The 18639-nt window shown below is 38.3% G+C and overlaps 1 protein-coding gene and 2 non-coding genes across 3 annotated transcripts in view; 2 read left to right on the top strand and 1 right to left on the bottom strand.

The window, feature by feature from the left end:
* Nucleotides 1–2478: 2478 nt before the first annotated feature.
* On the top strand, nucleotides 2479–2551 carry TRNAW-CCA (transfer RNA tryptophan (anticodon CCA)). The gene has a single exon. It is a non-coding gene; the product is annotated as a tRNA-Trp (tRNA).
* A 3907-nt stretch (nucleotides 2552–6458) lies between these two features.
* On the top strand, nucleotides 6459–6563 carry LOC114236608 (U6 spliceosomal RNA). Its single transcript, XR_003622521.2, has one exon. It is a non-coding gene; the product is annotated as a U6 spliceosomal RNA (small nuclear RNA).
* A 5590-nt stretch (nucleotides 6564–12153) lies between these two features.
* The window catches only part of CCDC186 (coiled-coil domain containing 186), a 46053-nt gene continuing 39567 nt past the window's right edge, over nucleotides 12154–18639 (bottom strand). The window contains exons 14-16 of the mRNA XM_007173120.3: nucleotides 18112–18322; nucleotides 16651–16870; nucleotides 12154–15966 (exon numbers count right to left, since the gene is read on the bottom strand). Coding sequence (XP_007173182.2) covers nucleotides 15883–15966; nucleotides 16651–16870; nucleotides 18112–18322 — 515 coding nt within the window. The 3' untranslated portion in view covers nucleotides 12154–15882. The remainder of the gene's footprint in view (nucleotides 15967–16650; nucleotides 16871–18111; nucleotides 18323–18639) is intronic.

The raw sequence follows: 18639 nt of genomic DNA, 5'->3' as shown, positions 1-18639 counted from the left end.
GGCTCAGTAACTATGGCTCACAGGCCCAGCCGCTCCGCGGCACGTGAGATCTTCCCAGACCAGGGCCCGAACCCGCGTCCCCCGCATTGGCAGGCAGACTCCCAACCACTGCGCCACCAGGGAAGCCCCCACCACTGGAGGTTTTAAGGCCGAGTGTTGCTAACTCTGTCAGATGTTCTTGTCACCTCAGCGTGCTCCTAAATCATTTAAAACTAGTTTTCATTCAGAGAAAGGACATTCTGCTGAGGCTAGAGTAATGAGAATGGTCAAAATTCATAATATTAAAGGGGGCATACTCCACAAAAACTTATGCTCATGTCATTTGAGGTTGCTTAAAGTTTTTTTTTTTCAATTTTCCTTTTTAATAATGATGCATAAGATAGTAATTGATTGCACCCATATGATTAATTCTATAGATCTCTACTTGAATATTTCTATCTTCTCCACATCTTTTACAACAGACGTTTGATTCATGTCGATTAATTAGATCAGAATAAGAAATGTCAATAAGCCAGTGACTGGCAAACTAACTGTACTTGGCCTTGAAATCTTGGGTCTATCTGGGCCATATCTTTATTTTACAATAAGTGATGGAATTTTACATGTTGTAATCCTTTCCCATCCAATAAACGTTGAAGCTCAAAGAGCTTTTACCTTGGCTGTTGGCAAATCAATCAACCAAAGTAGTTAATGCAAAAAATTTTTAATATATTGTTGGATTGTTAGCAAAATGTCTGCCAAAGGAGCTTTTCAGTACAGAAAACAAATATTTTTAAAATATAAAAATATATTTGTAAATAGAAGATATGTTTTAAAATATAATTTGAAGCGGTCCTAATACAATATTGTTTTCCATTACACATTAAAATGCAATGACAGGGGGCTTCCCTGGTGGCGCAGTGGTTGAGAATCTGCCTGCTAATGCAGGGGACACGGGTTCGAGCCCTGGTCTGGGAAGATCCCACATGCCACGGAGCAGCTGGGCCCGTGAGCCACAATTGCTGAGCCTGCGCGTCTGGAGCCTGTGCCCCGCGACGGGAGGGGCCGCGATAGAGAAAGGCCCGCGCACCGCGATGAAGAGCGGTCCCCGCACCGCGATGAAGAGTGGCCCCCGCTTGCCGCAACTGGAGAAAGCCCTCGCACGAACCGAAGACCCAGCACAGCCAAAAAAAATAAAAAATAAATAAATAAATAAATAAATAAGAAAAAAAATCCTTTAAAAAATAAAAAAAATAAAAAAAAAAAAATGCAATGACAGGGACTTCCCTGGTGGCACAGTGGAGAAGACTCCGTGCTCCCAAAGCAGGGGGCCCAGGTTCGATACCTGGTCAGGGAACCAAATCCCACATGCATGCCACAACTAAGAGTTCGCATGCCACAACTAAGGAGCCGGTGAGCCACAAATAAAGAGCCCGCCTGCTGCAACTAAGACCCTGTGCAACCAAATAAATAAATATTAAAAAAAAATGTAGTTAAAAAAAAATGCAATGACAAAGCTCTGTTTCCTTTCAACTAAAATGTGTCCAGATACCAAAGGGCAGTCCACTGCCTGGACAGCGATTTGTCTCTGTTGAAGTCAATGTCTTCTCCCATATCCTGCTACAGAAAAAACCGGCAAAAAGCAAGAATCTTTCCTAGAGACTCTACCATTTCTCTAGCAAGAAATACATGCCATTTTTGTGTACTGTAATAATCCAGGAATGGCATATTCTTTTTCAATGACCTGCAGAGCAAATTGTACCTTGGGCTGAACAAATGAATCTGAATTACCCAGGGAAAATGTGACCGGTACAGAGATCTATTGTGATATTGCTTATATGCCTGTGTTAATTTTTCCTTGGCATTGTATAATTTGGTCTTGCAACTGCTTAGGTAAATAGTAGTTAAGAGAACACTGAATAATTTAGAATTCATTCACTTATTTGATAAGTGGTGATTGTGCATTCTCTAGGTGCTGGACTATGCTAGAGCTGAGGGTTCTGGTGACTAGGAATTTGGTGTCCTTGCTGAGAGCCAAAGCTCTGCAATCAGCTGGACTGGGTGCAGATTCTGACCCAGCTACTTACTAGCCGGGTGACCTCAAGCATGCTGCTTAAACTTACTTAGCTTATTCATCTCTAAAATTGATATTTTTGCAAGAATCAAACGAGTTAACAAAACAGTACCTGGTTTAGAGTAGGCATCTGCCATTTTCATTAATACAGCAATGGATTAGCACAGGCAGAGAGGAGGCATTCCAGAAAAGTTAGGTGTGAAGTCGCTCCCAGTCCTTGTCAGGGAGGCATTTGTTTGCTAGTTTTATCAGATTTATTGATTTTATTAAAATTTACCTGCTCAAGGCCACAATCAATACCACTGAAACTCTGATCTCTTACAATAGTCCATGTGCCCTGGTGTGATGCATCCATTGAATCGACCATTGTTTGCTCTGCCTGATATAATAGGTGTCTTCTCAAAATGCCATGAAGGACCACCACTTCCCTGGTGGTCCAGTGGTTAAGACTCCATGCTGCCAATGCAGGGGGCCCAGGTTCGATCCCTGGTCAGGGAACTAGATCCCGCATGCCACAACTAAAGAGCCCGCATGCTGCAACGAAGATCCCACATGTCGCCGCAACTAAGACCCGGCGCAGCCAAATAAATAAATGAATGAATAAATATTCAAATCCTCTCCCACAAAGACAAAGCAGAACAATTAAAGCTCTTGTGTTCCCAAAATTCTAAAAAAAAAAAAAAAAAAAAAAGCCATGAAATGCTCCTTGTCCTATCTTACCCCCACTCCTTGCAGTGTCTTTGAGACACAGCAATTGCTCACCGCCATAATCTCTCAAAACAGTTCTCCAATTAACTTGCTTGCTTCCTGGAATTACCTGAATTCTCATCATTGGCTCTCATGGTTTTGAGAAAACTATGAGGCCAAATGATGCTCAGAGAGATTGCCAGAAGAGTTTGGATGTGCTAACCAGGCCCTGGCGAGTCTCTTACTGCTCTGTAGGTCCCTGGAGCACAGGCTGGAGCCAATTTGTTGTCATCTTGTTTGCTGGTTTATTTATATTCTGTCCTCGTTTTTCCTCATCCCCACTTCCAACTATGTGCCACTTAAATTGTAGAAAAGCACTGAGTATTTACAGCTCACAGTTTCTTGGTACCGCCATTAGCAACTGAAAGCAGCTCAAGGAAGCACTCCACTTGACATAGGATGACAACTAGTTTGCCAACTAAATTTAAAAGAAAAAAGCTCCTCTCTTCGGGGCAAAATATTTTGAAATAATTTCTCAAACTATTTTGAAGTTACCCTTAATCTGAAGTTACTTGCTTTTTGCTAATATTTTAATCTTTACTAAAATGTTTACTGCTGGTATTCTCAGCACCTAAAACAGCACTGGACATGTGCTTTGTAAATTTTGCTGAGTGAGTTGAAGTACAATGGGCATGATTATCAATATAAGATTGTTCGGAAAATTATATGATGGGTCTCGTGATATGAAGAGGATTCAGTGAACTATATCCAGAGTAGAATTTATTCATTTAATAAATATACATGGTACTTAGTATTTGCCAGGCACTATTATAAGTGATTTATACACAGTAACTAATTTAGCTAATATTTCCTCTCTATAGGGCTGAATAATCAGATCCTAGAAATAAAGTCTGAACAAAAAGAGGTGCATAGATTTCTATGGATATTTTACAAGAAATGTGTAACATTTTTTCATAGTAATAACACCTTATTACTCATTCTAAAAGGCCCATGTTATATGCTTTATAAAATAAACCCCTTTCATCCTCACAACAAATGTATGTTGTAAGTGTTCTTACAGGTATAAAAACTGAGGCTCAGAGAGAGCAGATATAGATAGATATAGGTCCAAAACCCAAAGTCACAATGTTAAGAATTTGAACCCAGCTCTGAATTCAAAATGTTTCCATATTTGGAAATCATCTTGTTCCCTTATTTACTTTCTGCCCTCTTTCTTCCTCACTCCTACTCCCAAGTAGTTTGTAAGCTCTACGCATCGGCAGACAAAACCTGCTCTTTCATTGTAGTACCCCTGTGTCTAGATCGGGCCAGGCATTTATGCGCACTGGAGAAATATTTCTTTGATGGGTGAATAAATGGACTCCAGAGTCCTTGCAGAGGTGCTACACTGCCTTCTGAATACCACCAGTTTCCACTAAAGTAATTTATAACGATTTCCAGACTTATTTTTCCAACTGAAATGTTTATTAGCTAAAGCATATATAGTGTGTTAGGTACCTCCTCCAGACTTTTAGGAACCAGGTGTGCTGAAAGAACATGGGCTTTGAGAAGCCATGCAAAAGGCCAATGGGTACATGAAAAGGTGCTCAACATCACTGATCATCAAGGAAATGCAAATCAAAACCACAATGAGCTATCAACCCACACTTGTTAGAATGGCTTTTATTAAAAGGACAAAAGGGACTTCCCTGGTGGTCCAGTGGTAACGAATCCACTTTACAATGCAGGAGACTGGGTTCGATCCCTGGTCAGGGAACTAAGATCCCATGCTGTGGGGCAACTAAGCCCTCGCGCCGCAACTACTGAGCTCACATGCCTCAATAGAGAGCCTGTGTGCAGCAAACTACAGAGCCCATGTGCTCTGGAGCCCGCGAGCCACAACTAGAGAGAGAAAACCCACACACCACAACTAGAGAGAAGCCCTTGCACCACAACAAAGAGCCCGCACGCCGCAACAAAAAGATCCCGCATGACTCAACGAAGATCCTGGGTGCCACAACAAGACCCGATGCAGCCAAAAATAAAAAATAAAATAAAATAATAAATAAATCTTTTTAAAAATTTAAAAAAAATAAAAGGACAAAAGATAAGTATTAGCAAGGATGTGGATGAAAGGGAACACCTGTGCACTGTTGGTGGGAATGTAAGTTGGTGCAGATACTATGGAAAACAGTATGGAGGTTCCTCAAAAAATTAAAAATAGACCTACCATAGAATCCAGCAATCCCATTTCCGAGTATATATCCAAAGGAAATGAAATCGGCATCCCATGTTCATTGCAGCATTATTCACAAAGCCAAGATATGGAAATAACCCAAATATCCATCAACAGAAGAATGGATAAAGAAAATGTAGTATATATATTCAACGGGATATTATTCAGCCTTAAAAAAGAAGGAAATCCTTTTCAGAAGGTCATACAACGTATTTCACTCTCACTTTCAGTAGCAGTCTGGGTCCGGTCAGGACACAGAAACAATACAGTACGCTAAACAAAAGCTTAATACAAAGAATTACTGTGATAAAAGAGTTATTATAAGATATAAGGAAATTCTATATGATACCTTTGGCTGAGGAAGAGAACCCAAGGAAGCACAAACTTGGAAGGGGTTCAGACCGCGCTGGAGAAGGTGTGGTTCAGCCCATTGGGTAGCAGAGGTGTTAGCTGGTTTGGCCAGGATGGAGCTGGTCTGGAGCTGCTTGGCAAACAATAGGTAGGAGTGCCAGAAGGGGAGCAGGTGGTCAGCAAACAGTGGTGCGGACGTGCACGGGCTATTTTGTGTGTGACTCTCTGGACCACATGTAACTTTGTGTAGCCGTGCAGGGGCTTTGGTTTCCATATCGAGAAGGCCATGCAAAGGTTATCATAAAGTGCTGCAAAGTTGCAGAGGGATGCCTGGGGCAGGCTCCACTGGATGTCCTCTCATGCACAAGGCTGACACCCAGCCCCTGCCAGCAACTTCCAGAAACTTCTTCCTCCTGTAATTGCTCTCTGCCGAGGAAGGTTAACACCATGCTTACTTTAAAGGAGAGATGGTTAAAGGAATTCTCTTGTTGATCACGGGGCAGATATTTCGGAGTGTATTTGGACCTGAGAGGCAATAAGTCAATAACCCACACAACTTCCATCTTCAGAGCTTCCTTAACTCATTTGGTTCCAAGGACCTGTAGAACCATAAGGTATTGGTATTAACTGATTTGGGCACTATCAGGGTCATCAGTGCCTCTGGAGCAAAGAAAAGCCTGATGAGGTGTGACCTCAGGCAGATCACTTCCTCCCATGAGCCTTTTCCCTCATCTTATAATGAGTGACTGAAGTGAATCATTGGTTTTCAAATACCAGGCTCCACTGAAGGAAGAAAACAAATAGAGCGTTTTGCAGAACTAAACTCATGCAGTTGAAAAGTGGAATCTTTCAGCCTTTTTTGAAAAGTGTTAAAACATCCTGTCTTTCATGAAATTATGGTGATAAATTGCAGTTCTTTTTGATTCTCACTTAGCAAAATAAAAGTCTGCAAGCTCAGAATTTTGTTTTTGAAATTTTACTAGCCTGTAGGACCTGAAAGTCTGGTCACTCGGGCCTGGATGCTCTCTCTCAAGCCTTCCTTCATCTCTCAGACCTGCGGTTCCACAGAGCCCTGCGGTCTTTGCTTCTCATCATCCAACCCTAAAACAGGCAGAAGAAAATCTAGAAAAGGTGCTTGCTTCAGCAGCACGTGTTGTAAATTTGCATCCATCACAGAGATTCACATGGCCCCTGCACAGTGATGACTCACCAATAAGTGAAGCATTTCATATTTTTAAGATATTTTGTAAACCCCAGGGTAACCACCAAGACATTTTTTAAAAAAGGGTTAACTCTTAAGCCAGTACTGGAGATATAATTGAATCATACAAACGAATTAATCCAAAAGCAGGCAGAAATTCTAGAAAAGGATGGACAATTTATTTTACATGTGTATCTTGCTTAGCGTAATGACTGAGTCTTAGTGGCAGCAAACAGAGCTTGAGTTCTATCAAAACACACATTGAGTCAGGAGCAGTGCTTGAGTTATCTATATTGCTTTGAAAGCACCACAGAACCTAAACGAAATATTGACAATGGAGCTTTCTTAAACTAAGAGAATGAGTGCCAACCACGTGGCAGGGGTAGCACGTGGTTAGATGCCAGCTAACCGTCTGCCTTCCTATCTTCAACAGCCCACCAGTGCTTGTGTGTTAGCTAGGGGGTGGCTGGAATCGGAACCCGGGTTAGACCTCCTGACCTCCAGGGGCTACAGGAGGCAAGTCATGTGAACACCTCCCTTTGGCTGGTATTAGTAAAATTCTAAGCCCCACAGTGCTTTTTTTCACTTTCCTTCCTCCTTCCTACAAAAGGGTGAAACACCCACAGTATGTTCACAGTAGAACCAGGCCCTCGGGACAAAGTCTATGTGACAATGTCAAACAAGTATTAATTTTAAAGCTCCAGCCGTCTAAACACTCCCCCTGCTGACACCTCAGTGGCTGTGCACAAGAGGATGGGGTTGGCTCGAAAATGAGTAACTTGCATTCTTCTCGTTACTTATTTTCATCATGCGGCCGCCGAACCCGCCATCCCACCTTCAGAAATGGCATCAGGCTGCAGGTGTCTGTAGGTTGCACAAAGGTCTGAAGCAAGAATTGAATTACAGATCTTCTCAGGGAATGCTGCTCAAATGAACATTGGCAATATATCACCTTCTCCTACCTCTTTCCAAACTCAATCTTTTGCAAAAGAAAATTGAACAATAGGATCTTTCCAGATAGTAACTATGTGTGTGTGTGTGTGTATAATCTCCACCCCTCCCCCCTCCGTTTCTCTTACTATGCACTCCTATGGTACCAGCATGTGATATGATTCTTAGAATACAATTTTAAAAGTCAACTATAGCAAAAAAGAGTACATACTCATTGAAAAATATTTTGGAAACAAGAATTTAAAGTGAAATATGAAAGTATATCAATCACTCCTCAGGGGAAGCCACTGTTGAGTCTATGTATCCAATCAGAACTTCTCCTTTACATATACACATAGTTGTATATATAACAGTATTTTTTCACTTTGTTGTAAAGGTTATTCTATTAAAGCAACAATTTTTATAATCCACATATATATGCATCCTTCAACAATTTGAATAATAGTTTTTTTTAAAAAAACAGGAATTACCCCTTTATTTTTAAAGACTTAGCTTATACGTCCACATCTCAGAGCTCTGCAGTTTACAAAGTTCTTCCGCATTCAGTATCCTATTTAGTCCTCAGAAAAATGTTTTATCATCCCCATTTTACAGGTGAGAAAACTGAAGCTCAAAGTGGTAAAGTGACGTGTTTAAGGTTTCACAATCAGTGGCGGGGCAGGGTTGTCCAAGTCCATGTCCAGATCATTTTACAGCCCTCAGCGTTCTCTGGTTCCTTAGATGGAGATGGGGCAGGGAAGGGAGGCTCTGTTACAGTCACCAGCAGGGCAGCATGAAAAGGTATACCCGTAGGTAATTCAGAAGCTTAAGGAACACCTATTCATTGCCCAGACTGTCAAGAAAATTATAATATCATCTATCAACTGTGAGTCCCCTGCAAATCTTTACTGAGTTTAAAAGGGAACAAAATGACTGATTTTATTTCTGTTCTTCTCTGATTGCAGTTAGAGGAAGAGCTTAGTCAAAAGACAATCAGAAAGAGGAAGAAAAGAGGGGCACCAGGTCTCCAACTAAGAGTTTGCTAAATCACACAAACTTGCACATCCATCTTCTTTAATAGATTATTGGTCTTTTGTTTAAACCATATTAGTGCAAAGAAAAAGAATCTAAATATGCCTTCAACCCACTCACTGAAGTATCAGTACTTTTGACTTTTGGGAGGCAGCAGAGGATACTGAAAGGCACCCCAAAACCGGGTTCAAATTCCAGCTCAACAAATCCCTAGCAAGAAGATCCTCAGAACTACTGTGCACCTGTTTCCTACTTCATACGGTTGTCAGAGCCTCCCTCAAAACAGTTAATTAGTATTTGTTCCCTGCCCCTGCCTTGATATGTTTGTCCTTTAACTGTGTTCCTTATCATTTCAAAGGGAAAACAAACGTTCTCAAAATGCAAAAGCAATACAGTACATTGTATTTGATTTATTTCTGACCAGAGAGACTAGGTTCTAAATGCTACTGTGTTAAGTAAATACAGCATTGGGTAAACTCCTAAAACACATTAGAGCACCTCACAGGACAAACCATGTTCATTTATGTAGCTACTTTTCTTATACTGACAAGTGTCCAGAACCAATCAGAGGGCCTTTTAACTTCATTGGGGGATGGATCATGTAGCCAGCTGTATCAGACCATGAGCTCCATGGCCCTCAGGCCATCACTGCAGACCTCACCTTCACTTGAATTTGGTCCTTATCCCAACTCTACCCATCCCCCCAAACCTGGTAAGGTCTCTGCTTCTCATCTCCACAGCCTGCAATACAATATGACACCTATTTACCTGTTAATGAGCATTTAAGACAGAGGTTAATCTAGAAAAACATTTCAGTATACTCTGTTTCCTAGGATTGACTGGCGTTTTTTCTTTTTTTGGAAGCTTTAATAGACGTCAACTTTAAATTACATAATACATGAATAAATTCTTTTAAAAACTGAAACAGTCCTTTAACCCTGCACCCCTACTCCATGCCCCCAACACACAATCACACAAAGTTAATTTCCACTAGGACTTCAGTGTTTAACTCTCGGGAACCCCCTCGTTCAACAAAAAAAATACATACACATACGTTAAGCTGGTACATGTCTAGTTCGACTTATAATTACAAAAAGGTAGAGGGTAAGATCAGGAATCACCATGGAACATCCTCTCTAAACAGCCACGTTACGTGGGTCTTGCCTCCTGCAGTACATCATCCACAGCACAGGCAAGCCCGTCTGTGACATGGAGCACTTCCACCAGCGAAACAGTAATTTGACAAGGAACTGAACGTGACAAGGAATGTCGCTGCACTTTCTCTTTTCCCTTTAATCTCTTCCTCACTTGGCTGACTGGGTAAATAAAAGCCCATCCAAGCAGGATGCTGAAGGCATCGATGAAGGCTGGAAACTCAGAGACAGCCGAACCAGCTCTGCACAGGTAGAGTTCTGGTTATTGTTTTGGGTGTGTATAAGTTGTGTGTTGGGGGAGGCAGCGGGTGTGGGCAAAGACAAAAGGAAAGGTCCTCTTCCGCTTTATCCCAAAGCTGTTACTGAAATGGAGCGACGTCATGCCTGCAGGTAGAGTGCGATCTTTAAAAACCATCAGCAACATTTGTGCTTCAGAGTATGCACTTTGCAAACAGGTTACTCAGATAGACTGCTTAAACTTCAGAACACCTTTGTGAGACTGTGATGTTGGATCACGCAATTTCTCAGAAGGCACCTGGGGCTTGAGCATGTGGAGCACCGTTCTGCCATGAAGTTATGCTTCCAAGCCTCTGCTTTAACTTTTTTTGAAAGTTGGTGCCTTGGAGCTTGGAAGGCATTTAACCACATTAAAAAAAAGGTAATAAATGTTACAGGCAAGCACACAAAGCCTTTTTACTCATAAATTTTGATAAGACTTAGTCAGTCACTGTTTCAAAATACGATTTCTATAAGAAAGTGGGTTCTGAATTTCAATTAGGAAAGCCAGGAACAGACTCTTCTTGGCCTGCAAGTCCCAGCAGGGTCTCCCTCCAACCCCTCCAGGCTTGCCCCAAATTAACCCAAAAACAAAACACAAAATCCAGGAAGAAGCCAGTTGAGAGCCCAAAGCAACAGCCTCCGTTAGCATGGACTCCTAGGGACCTGTTTTTTGGGGGAGATGGGATCTATGGGGGCTCTGGTGGGAATAGAGCTGAAAGTGTTTCATGTGGGCGGGCAGACTAGATCAAGGGCATCAGAGGCAGTGGGCATTTGGGGGTATCTTCCCTGGTCAGACTTCATAAAGAAGAAACTGCCAAAGAAACAATAGCTACTGTGGCAGGTTTAACTGCTATTTCTTGGGACAAGTGAAGCATAAGGATGCTGGAAACACATACACACAATTTCCTGCCCTTGGGCCTTTAATTAGTTATTCAAAGCAAAAACTACACAGTGAAATGGATGACGTGGAAAGCCATTCTAGTATTTAATATAGTTCCCAAGTAAATGTAACTAGAAGTTGACTATCAACAAGCTAAGTTTTATTTCAGTGAATCCTAAACTTTCAATAGAACTCTTTTTGCACTGGGTTAAATGGTAGAGATTTTCCTCTCAGGTCTAACATCCTATCCTTTTTTTTGAAGTACAATTAGGGGGCAGACTGTCAAGTCTGACTGGCAAGAAGCATGGCCTTTGGACAATTTAAAGGCTGAAAATTCCTCAGAAATAGAAAACTACTTAAGTGGATGCTTCTTTTAAAAAATAAGAATCAAGTCTCAAATGTAACTTAGGAATTAATGGTGCATCTCTGCAGGGGCAGGGACATCAAGTCTGGTCACACTGTTCTCAGAATCATTAAAACAGCATTAGCACTGGTCAGCCGGAGGCATCCTCCCAAGTTGCTGGTCCTGAAGAAGTGCGCGTTCATTCTACACTCATTGATTGAAGCAGACTTTATTAAGAAAAAACAGACTTGGATTTAAGTTTGTTGGAACGGTCTTTTACGACTGCGGGTCACACTGAAGTTAAGAACCGTAAGCCAATACTCTTCCAATAACTCACCCTCTTCTTTTATATATTCCTTTCTCTTGCAAACAAATCTACAAGCCGCCGAATGCAGACTATTAAGGATGTCAGGAAAGCTTCCTCTATTCTATTAATTTTACCTTTATTCCAAGGATCCTGATTTCAGGGGATTCTTTCCAATAGTAAACTCTTTAAGGAATGTTGCATAATCTGTGTACTTGAACTGTTAAGAGAAATGGAAAACAACACATTGTGATGTGAAATATCCATCATACACGTTACCTTCATGAAATTAATGCCATTTCAATATCTTTTTATTGAATGTATTAGATCTTTATTGTTAAAGCTGGATAATTTGGGCAAGTAAGTTCCATAATTTTGTGGAAAATCTGAATTTATTACTGGCTTGTCAAGTTCAATGAGAAATTTTCACATAGGCATGTATAAAAGGCCTTTTATAAAAGGCCAAATTTTGCTATCAATAATTTAAACAGAAATTTAAAATACAACGTGGCATTCAATTTGCTTACTATTGTTCACTGACTTTTAATGGTAATCAGTAAAGACAAAAATGGAAAGCAAAAATTCTTAATCTGGTTTAAAAAAGAAAATTCAAGCAATCTGAATCAGGTTTTGCCAAGTCTGGAGAATCAGTCTGTTAGCAAGTGGTGTGCGTAAATAAATAATCAAAGATGCCAGTAAAATATAACTTGGTAAATAGGCATTACCTATTTAATAAGTACAATATATACATAAAATTCTCTTGAAAAGATTCATTTTATACAGAAACATATTTACAAAATGAACAGTATAATCAAACTAAAGATTATCTGTACAATGCACACATATATATATATGAACTTTGGAAGGTAAACAAGTTTCATCATAGTCAAAATGGACAGCCATATGCATTTTAAAAAAGAATTTCATTCCAGAAGAAAAATACATCTTTAATATACAATTATATTTTTCATTTATTTTCCTGAAAATTCTTTGTTTGGATTCTCTTTTGATTATCTTCTCTTGTTCAGCCTTGAAAATTTTCAGGTTTCTAGTGCCACCAACTGGTGTTAAAAATTAACAATCTAGTGTCAAAAAAGAATTGTTTTGTTTTAAAAAGGTTACTGGAAGATAGACCACTGGACTCAGCATCCATAAGGCAAATTAATGATATGGAATAACATGATTGATAAAAATATTTTCACCATGGTAGCATATGTAACATTTACAATATTAATGGTTTCTAGTGCTTTTTTCCTTCTACTGGTAAATCTTGGCCTAAAATTATATGTAAAAGTCTTTAGAGTATACTGTAAAACAAAGTTTGGAAATATGCATGACAATGTGATTAGATTCATCTTTATGAGCATCAAGGAGACATTAATAATTTACTAAAATGGCAAAAATCAAATACCATTTTATAGTCTTTGGATTTTTTTTTCCTTCTTCTTAAAGAATAATTAAACATCAAGCTGTGAAAAAAAGTTAGGAATGTGCAGAATCACCACGAAAACAGCAATCTGCTCTCAGTGTACCTCAGCAAGGATTCATTTCCCAAAGCTTCACGCCAGAGTGAGACTTCTGGGTCACCTACTTGCACAAGTGAATTAACCCTCTTCCAACAGGGGCTGGTTGTGAGCTGTAGAGGCTTAAAGAGCTGTTCCTACTGCCTCCCAGCTGTTTTCACTAGACCATAAGCTCCGTAAAGACAGGAATTGCCCTGTCTGGTCTATCAGTATAATGATGATACCCTGTATGGTGCCTGGCAATAAGAGGTTTCTAATAACTGTGTTTATTACATGAATAAATAACATGTTGGTAGCCTGACAAAATTTAATTTCAAGATAATCTGCTTTAAATGGTTATGGATAGAAAGTTTAAAAAAAAAAAAAAAACCACTAAAGTTTAAACTCATTCTTCTGCCCAAACCCACCATTTTCAATTCTTTAAACTTATCAGGCTAACGTTTGAAGTGGTATGGGAAAAAGGGAGTCACAGCAAGTATTCACTTTAAAATTAAAACCTAGTGAAGTGTATACATATATATACACACACACAAAAAAAATCACTTCCTGCTCAAAGAAACCAAAATAGTGCTAACAAAAACAGCATTTGATGTGTTCAATTAATAAAACAAAATTTCTTCTAGATCTCAAGTTTATCCAGACTATTTTCCTTTTCTAGACACCCCATTCTTCTCTCCATATATTCAGTACAGTAAGGGTAGAAGGCCCTCTAAATGCTTACATCAGAATCTGTTTGTGAATCAGTTTAGAGAGAGGGAGCTGATAAATGCACATTTTTGTACACACTTTGCTCAGTCCTGATCCATATACAAAAGGATATAGTAGAAACTAAAGAGCAAAAGGAAAATAAAGCATTTTCTTCAAGTTTTCCACAGTTCCATACATTTATGGGTGCGAAAAGTAATAATAAGTCAAAATATGGTTTATAATTACATTCTTCTAAAATTGTTTAACCATTAAACTTCTCTAAATGAATGCTGGCACAAATGTTAATATTGGAATGTTTCATTTTCATATGTAATATATGTATGCAAAAAAAGTATATATATTTTTAAGGTGTATAGACATAGAATACTATAGTTCTGACCACTATTTGGTCTCCATTAATAAATTTGTGTCTTGGGAGGAAAAAAACAAATATTGTAGTGTATGAATCTATATCACATAAGAAGCTGTAAAAATTTAGTTATGTTGACTACTCTAAATAGTCTTTGGGAGTATCAATAGTATTGTCAAAAACAACTAGGAAAATAATTCAGATGTGATTGCACTTACCCTCATTTCTTTATTTTGATAAATTATCACTGGTAAAAAGAACAAGATACATTATGGTAAGGCTAAAACTTTTATAGCTATTTTAAATATAAAATGTTTCTGGACTTGTATTTCCATTCTGAAGTGAAAAGATTTTGTTTTTGGATGACAACATATAACTCAATATACAGAAAAAATGCTGCATTGAATTATCTAATCCTTAGTAACTGATCTTTTAAAGCAATGTTGATTTTAAAAAAAAGTTAAAACACATTAAAGGGAAATTGCCACCATAAGCCCCGCCCAACTTTTAAAGCCACACAATTCTTTAAAGGCTTTTAATCCATCACCGCAAAGCTTACTTCTCTTAAGGGGAGAAAGAAGGTTGCGAAAATCCAAAACGAAAATGAGGCTTGCTGCAACATCTGTGTATGTGCCAAGGTATCTACTACAGAAATTATCTGAATATAATGAAATGTGAAAAACCACACACAGAAATTAAAATAAGTGAGAAATTACAAGAGGTGAGAAAAAAATTCAATGACAGAAATACTGATACTATGACTGTCAACATTTAAGTGTACATCATAAATATTGTAAAAATCCAACAGGATACATAAATTTGGTTCTAAAACTCCTTTGGTTACGGAGATGTAATTATTTTGTATTTTAAATAAATATACCAAACACATCATATCTGGGGACTGTAAGATCACCTCACTATAATATATAATTATACCAACAGTAAAGAATGGTGCACAGATAAAATGGTTAACAGTGCCATATGCTGGATTCTCTTGGGAACTGGTTCTTTATAAATATCTTAAATTTATCTTTATACTTGATGTCAGTAAAACTAAAGTATTTCAGTTTCAAAGAATTCATTATTCATCTCTCTGTTCTAATGAGACTAATCCATTTCACATTTTAAAAAATAACTGAAGTCCACAGGAATTCTCTAAATGAGCAGGTTATTTAAAATCATATTTTATGTAACTGGAGATTTAAAAAACTCAACTATTAACTCAATTCGAATCTGAAAAAAATGTACCTAGCACAAATAAGGAAACCTGACAGGGGCATACAATGCCTGATCATTGCTAGTTACCAAAAGCTAGCTTTCCTATTAGCTTCCATTAAAATCAAATGGTTTAAGAACTCACTGGCATCCCTAACACACAAGCAAATGTTATATTAGAATGTCAAAACAAGTTTTTATCACTTCTTTAGTTTTCTTCATGTTGGAGAAATAGCATATTACTGAATGATTAACACCTGTCCTTTCATGCATAATTTTAAAAAGTGAAATCATTTTTGACATTATATATTTTAAAGGGAAGAAATATGGAGAAGGGGTTTTCAAAAGCCCTTGTCATAATGTTCAGCACTTCATATGACTATCAGCAAATTAAATAAGTTGTTCTGATTCAATGACAGGCTGTCACCACACAAAAACAAGTTTCATCAAAGCTTACATTCTTACAGTATACACAGCAATGCATTTGTATTGTAAAAAGGTACTTTTTTATACAGATGAAGCAAAACAAATTTTTTACTGGCTGACACACAAAGCAGGGAAAAGTTTCCAACAATACTGGGCAATGGCACCTGCTCCTTGTGTAGCTTTTGTCTGTTTACTGAGGAAGAACTTTGTGTTAGGTTTTCTTCGTCCTCTGTTCTAGCTCATGCTGGTGTTTAATAAGACGTTCTATTTCTGTTCCAAGTGTTTGCAGATTTTCCTTTAACAATTGGAAAAAGAGGGGAAAAAAAACAGAACTACTAAGTATAATAAGTAAAAAGATTCAGTTTGAACTATTTTTGCCTAAATTCTGAACTGAAACGGTGACAGTCTTAAATGCCATGTGAGATAAACTAGGCACACGGCTGTTTTCAGTAAAGTAATCCTGTACACTTCAGAGTCAGACACTCTTTTTACTGACGCTATAGCAAATTTTAGTGCCTAAAAATATTACCAGATTAAAAAAATTATTTTTTAAATCCATTACTAACCATCAAGGCCCAAACAGCACAGATAGAATAACTGGGTCAGATAATAGCTGCAAAAAATAAAATAAAGCTGGAATACATTAGAAAATAAATGCCTCAATCTTAAAGTCTCAGTAATCAATTATAACTAATTGTAATATATGTCAAAGGCCACCCATTGCAAAGTAAATGACTCAGTAAATGATTCATCTTAGCATCTATCCAACAGCTAAACTGATTTTCTTGCTGTTTCTTTCTTTCCTGCTAATTTTAAAAATTGTACTTTTCAAAAAGAGAAAAACACAAAATTTTATCTATGGAAAAAATGGCTACCCCGCATTACAGAAATAGTCCATCCATGTGTTGGATCGAACTATGAAAGAGGCACCATTTTTGCCATGTTTATTGGTTGGTAAGTGAATGAGAAATACAAATACCTTCAAAGTAATATTTTTCAATAACGTATCCTCCAAAACAGCCTGTAGTTTTCGGTTGATCTCCAAAGAGAGTTCCAATGTTAATCCACTATCAGCTGGATGGGATGTGTACAAAGATGCCATGATGCCACCCCGTCTACTTAAATGGACTTTGTTAAAATCAGATGCCTCTGAAGAAAGTGTGCCTGATTCTTCTCGTAAAATGTAACTCTGAATTATTCTGCAAAATAAAACGACACTATCAGTTATGGCCTTGCAGAATTACAAACACTGTAACTTGCAAGAGTCGACTAATCATAAGCTTAAAGATGATTAGCATAAAGTAATTATCTATTAGTTAATAACAGAACTATATTAGAAAATAAAGGGGTTTTCCTTATTCAGATGGTTTCTTAATCCCATTTTTGTTCTAACATGGTATTTAGATTAAAGATACATAAACATTGCTTTTCTATTTTTTCCTTATTACTTTAAATCAAAATATGTGAGCAATTTATTGTTCCAGTTTCAGTTAATATTTTCTATTTTCCTGTCATTAAACTTAAAACTGTGTCTTACTCTTTTTCGTTTAAAAGTCATGGGCAAATTTTTCTCTAAGTCTAAAATTATTTCAAAATAAAAATTTTTAAGTCATGGGTAAAGACCCACAATATTACTTAAATGAATATGGTATCTGTGAGAGGAATTTGGCCCAGCACAGGCTCTGGAGTCAGTCAGAGCTGGGTTTGGATTTCCAACTCTTGGTCTGTCACTTACAGGATGAGTGGTGAGTCTGGAACATTTAGTAATTTGACCTGAGCCCCAGTTAATTAACCTGTCAAATTAGACACAGTGGTCCCCAACCTTTTTGGCACCAGGGACCAGTTTCGTGCCAGACAATTCTTCCACGGCCTGGGGTGGGGTGGGGTGGGCTGGTTCAGGCAGTAATGCGAGTGATGGGGAGCTTGCATTACCGGGTGTTGGGGACCCCTGAACTAGAGGACTCATTCTCTCCCTGGGTAGTTTTAAGAAATCAATGAGATATTAAGTCACAGGCACAGTGCCTTATATTTATATTTCTCTACTATATTTAGTAGATGCCCAATAATATCTCACTATGTCCTGCCCAACAGGAATGATAATCCACAACCCCATTATCTCTTAAAACCACCGTCTTGAAAATAAAAAGCTAAGTAGAGCACTGTTTTTAAGTCCAAAGGTATTTTAGTATCTTAAAAAATCAGTGTCTACTGAACTCTGTATCACCTTAAAGGAAAGACCTGTGTTTTCTTTCATGTCTGTAGTCCCAAAACCTAGAACATAAATAAGTGATCAACAAAAGATTGGGAACTGAATGACTTTAGTTTTAAGAACTATTTTTGGAAAGAAAGGCTCTTGATATGATTAATTTTGAACACAATAACTTTACCATGTGAATAATGGTATTTTGAACACAGATTACAGTACCATAATAATACATACTTTGTTTTTTTCCTAATTTCTTCCACCAATTGTTTGATGTGATCCTCCATAAATTCTATCTTTTCATTTTTCCGAGCATGTGCCTTTTGCAGCCTTACTATCCTCTCAATCAGCATGGCCTTGTCTACTTCTGGAAAGTTATCCACAGCTACTGACGACCCAGTATTTTCTGGAGATCGATCTTCTGCACTGCTTCGAGCATTGAGGGACCCTGAAGACAAACAAAATCCACTTATTGTACTTAGTCTGGAGTCAACTCTAATCTCATATATTATTTCTTCTATTATCATTTTCATATATTCAATTTAACAGAGTTGGATACAGAACACAAGTCATACCTGACCTGAGTTCTTGTTTCTGAATACATTGATGATAGAAAAAAGGATCTAGGGCTTCCCTGGTGGCGCAGTGGTTAAGAATCTGCCTGCCAACGCAGGGGACATGGGTTCAAGCCCTGGTCCGGGAAGATCCCACATGCCGCAGAGCAACTAAGCCTGTGCGCCAAAACTACTGAAGCCCGCGCGCCTA

Source organism: Balaenoptera acutorostrata, chromosome 16 (assembly GCF_949987535.1).
Source record: "Balaenoptera acutorostrata chromosome 16, mBalAcu1.1, whole genome shotgun sequence".
Lineage (NCBI taxonomy): Eukaryota > Metazoa > Chordata > Mammalia > Artiodactyla > Balaenopteridae > Balaenoptera > Balaenoptera acutorostrata.
The sequence above is the reverse complement of the archived record's forward strand: the minus strand, read 5'-3'. Positions and strand labels throughout refer to the sequence as shown.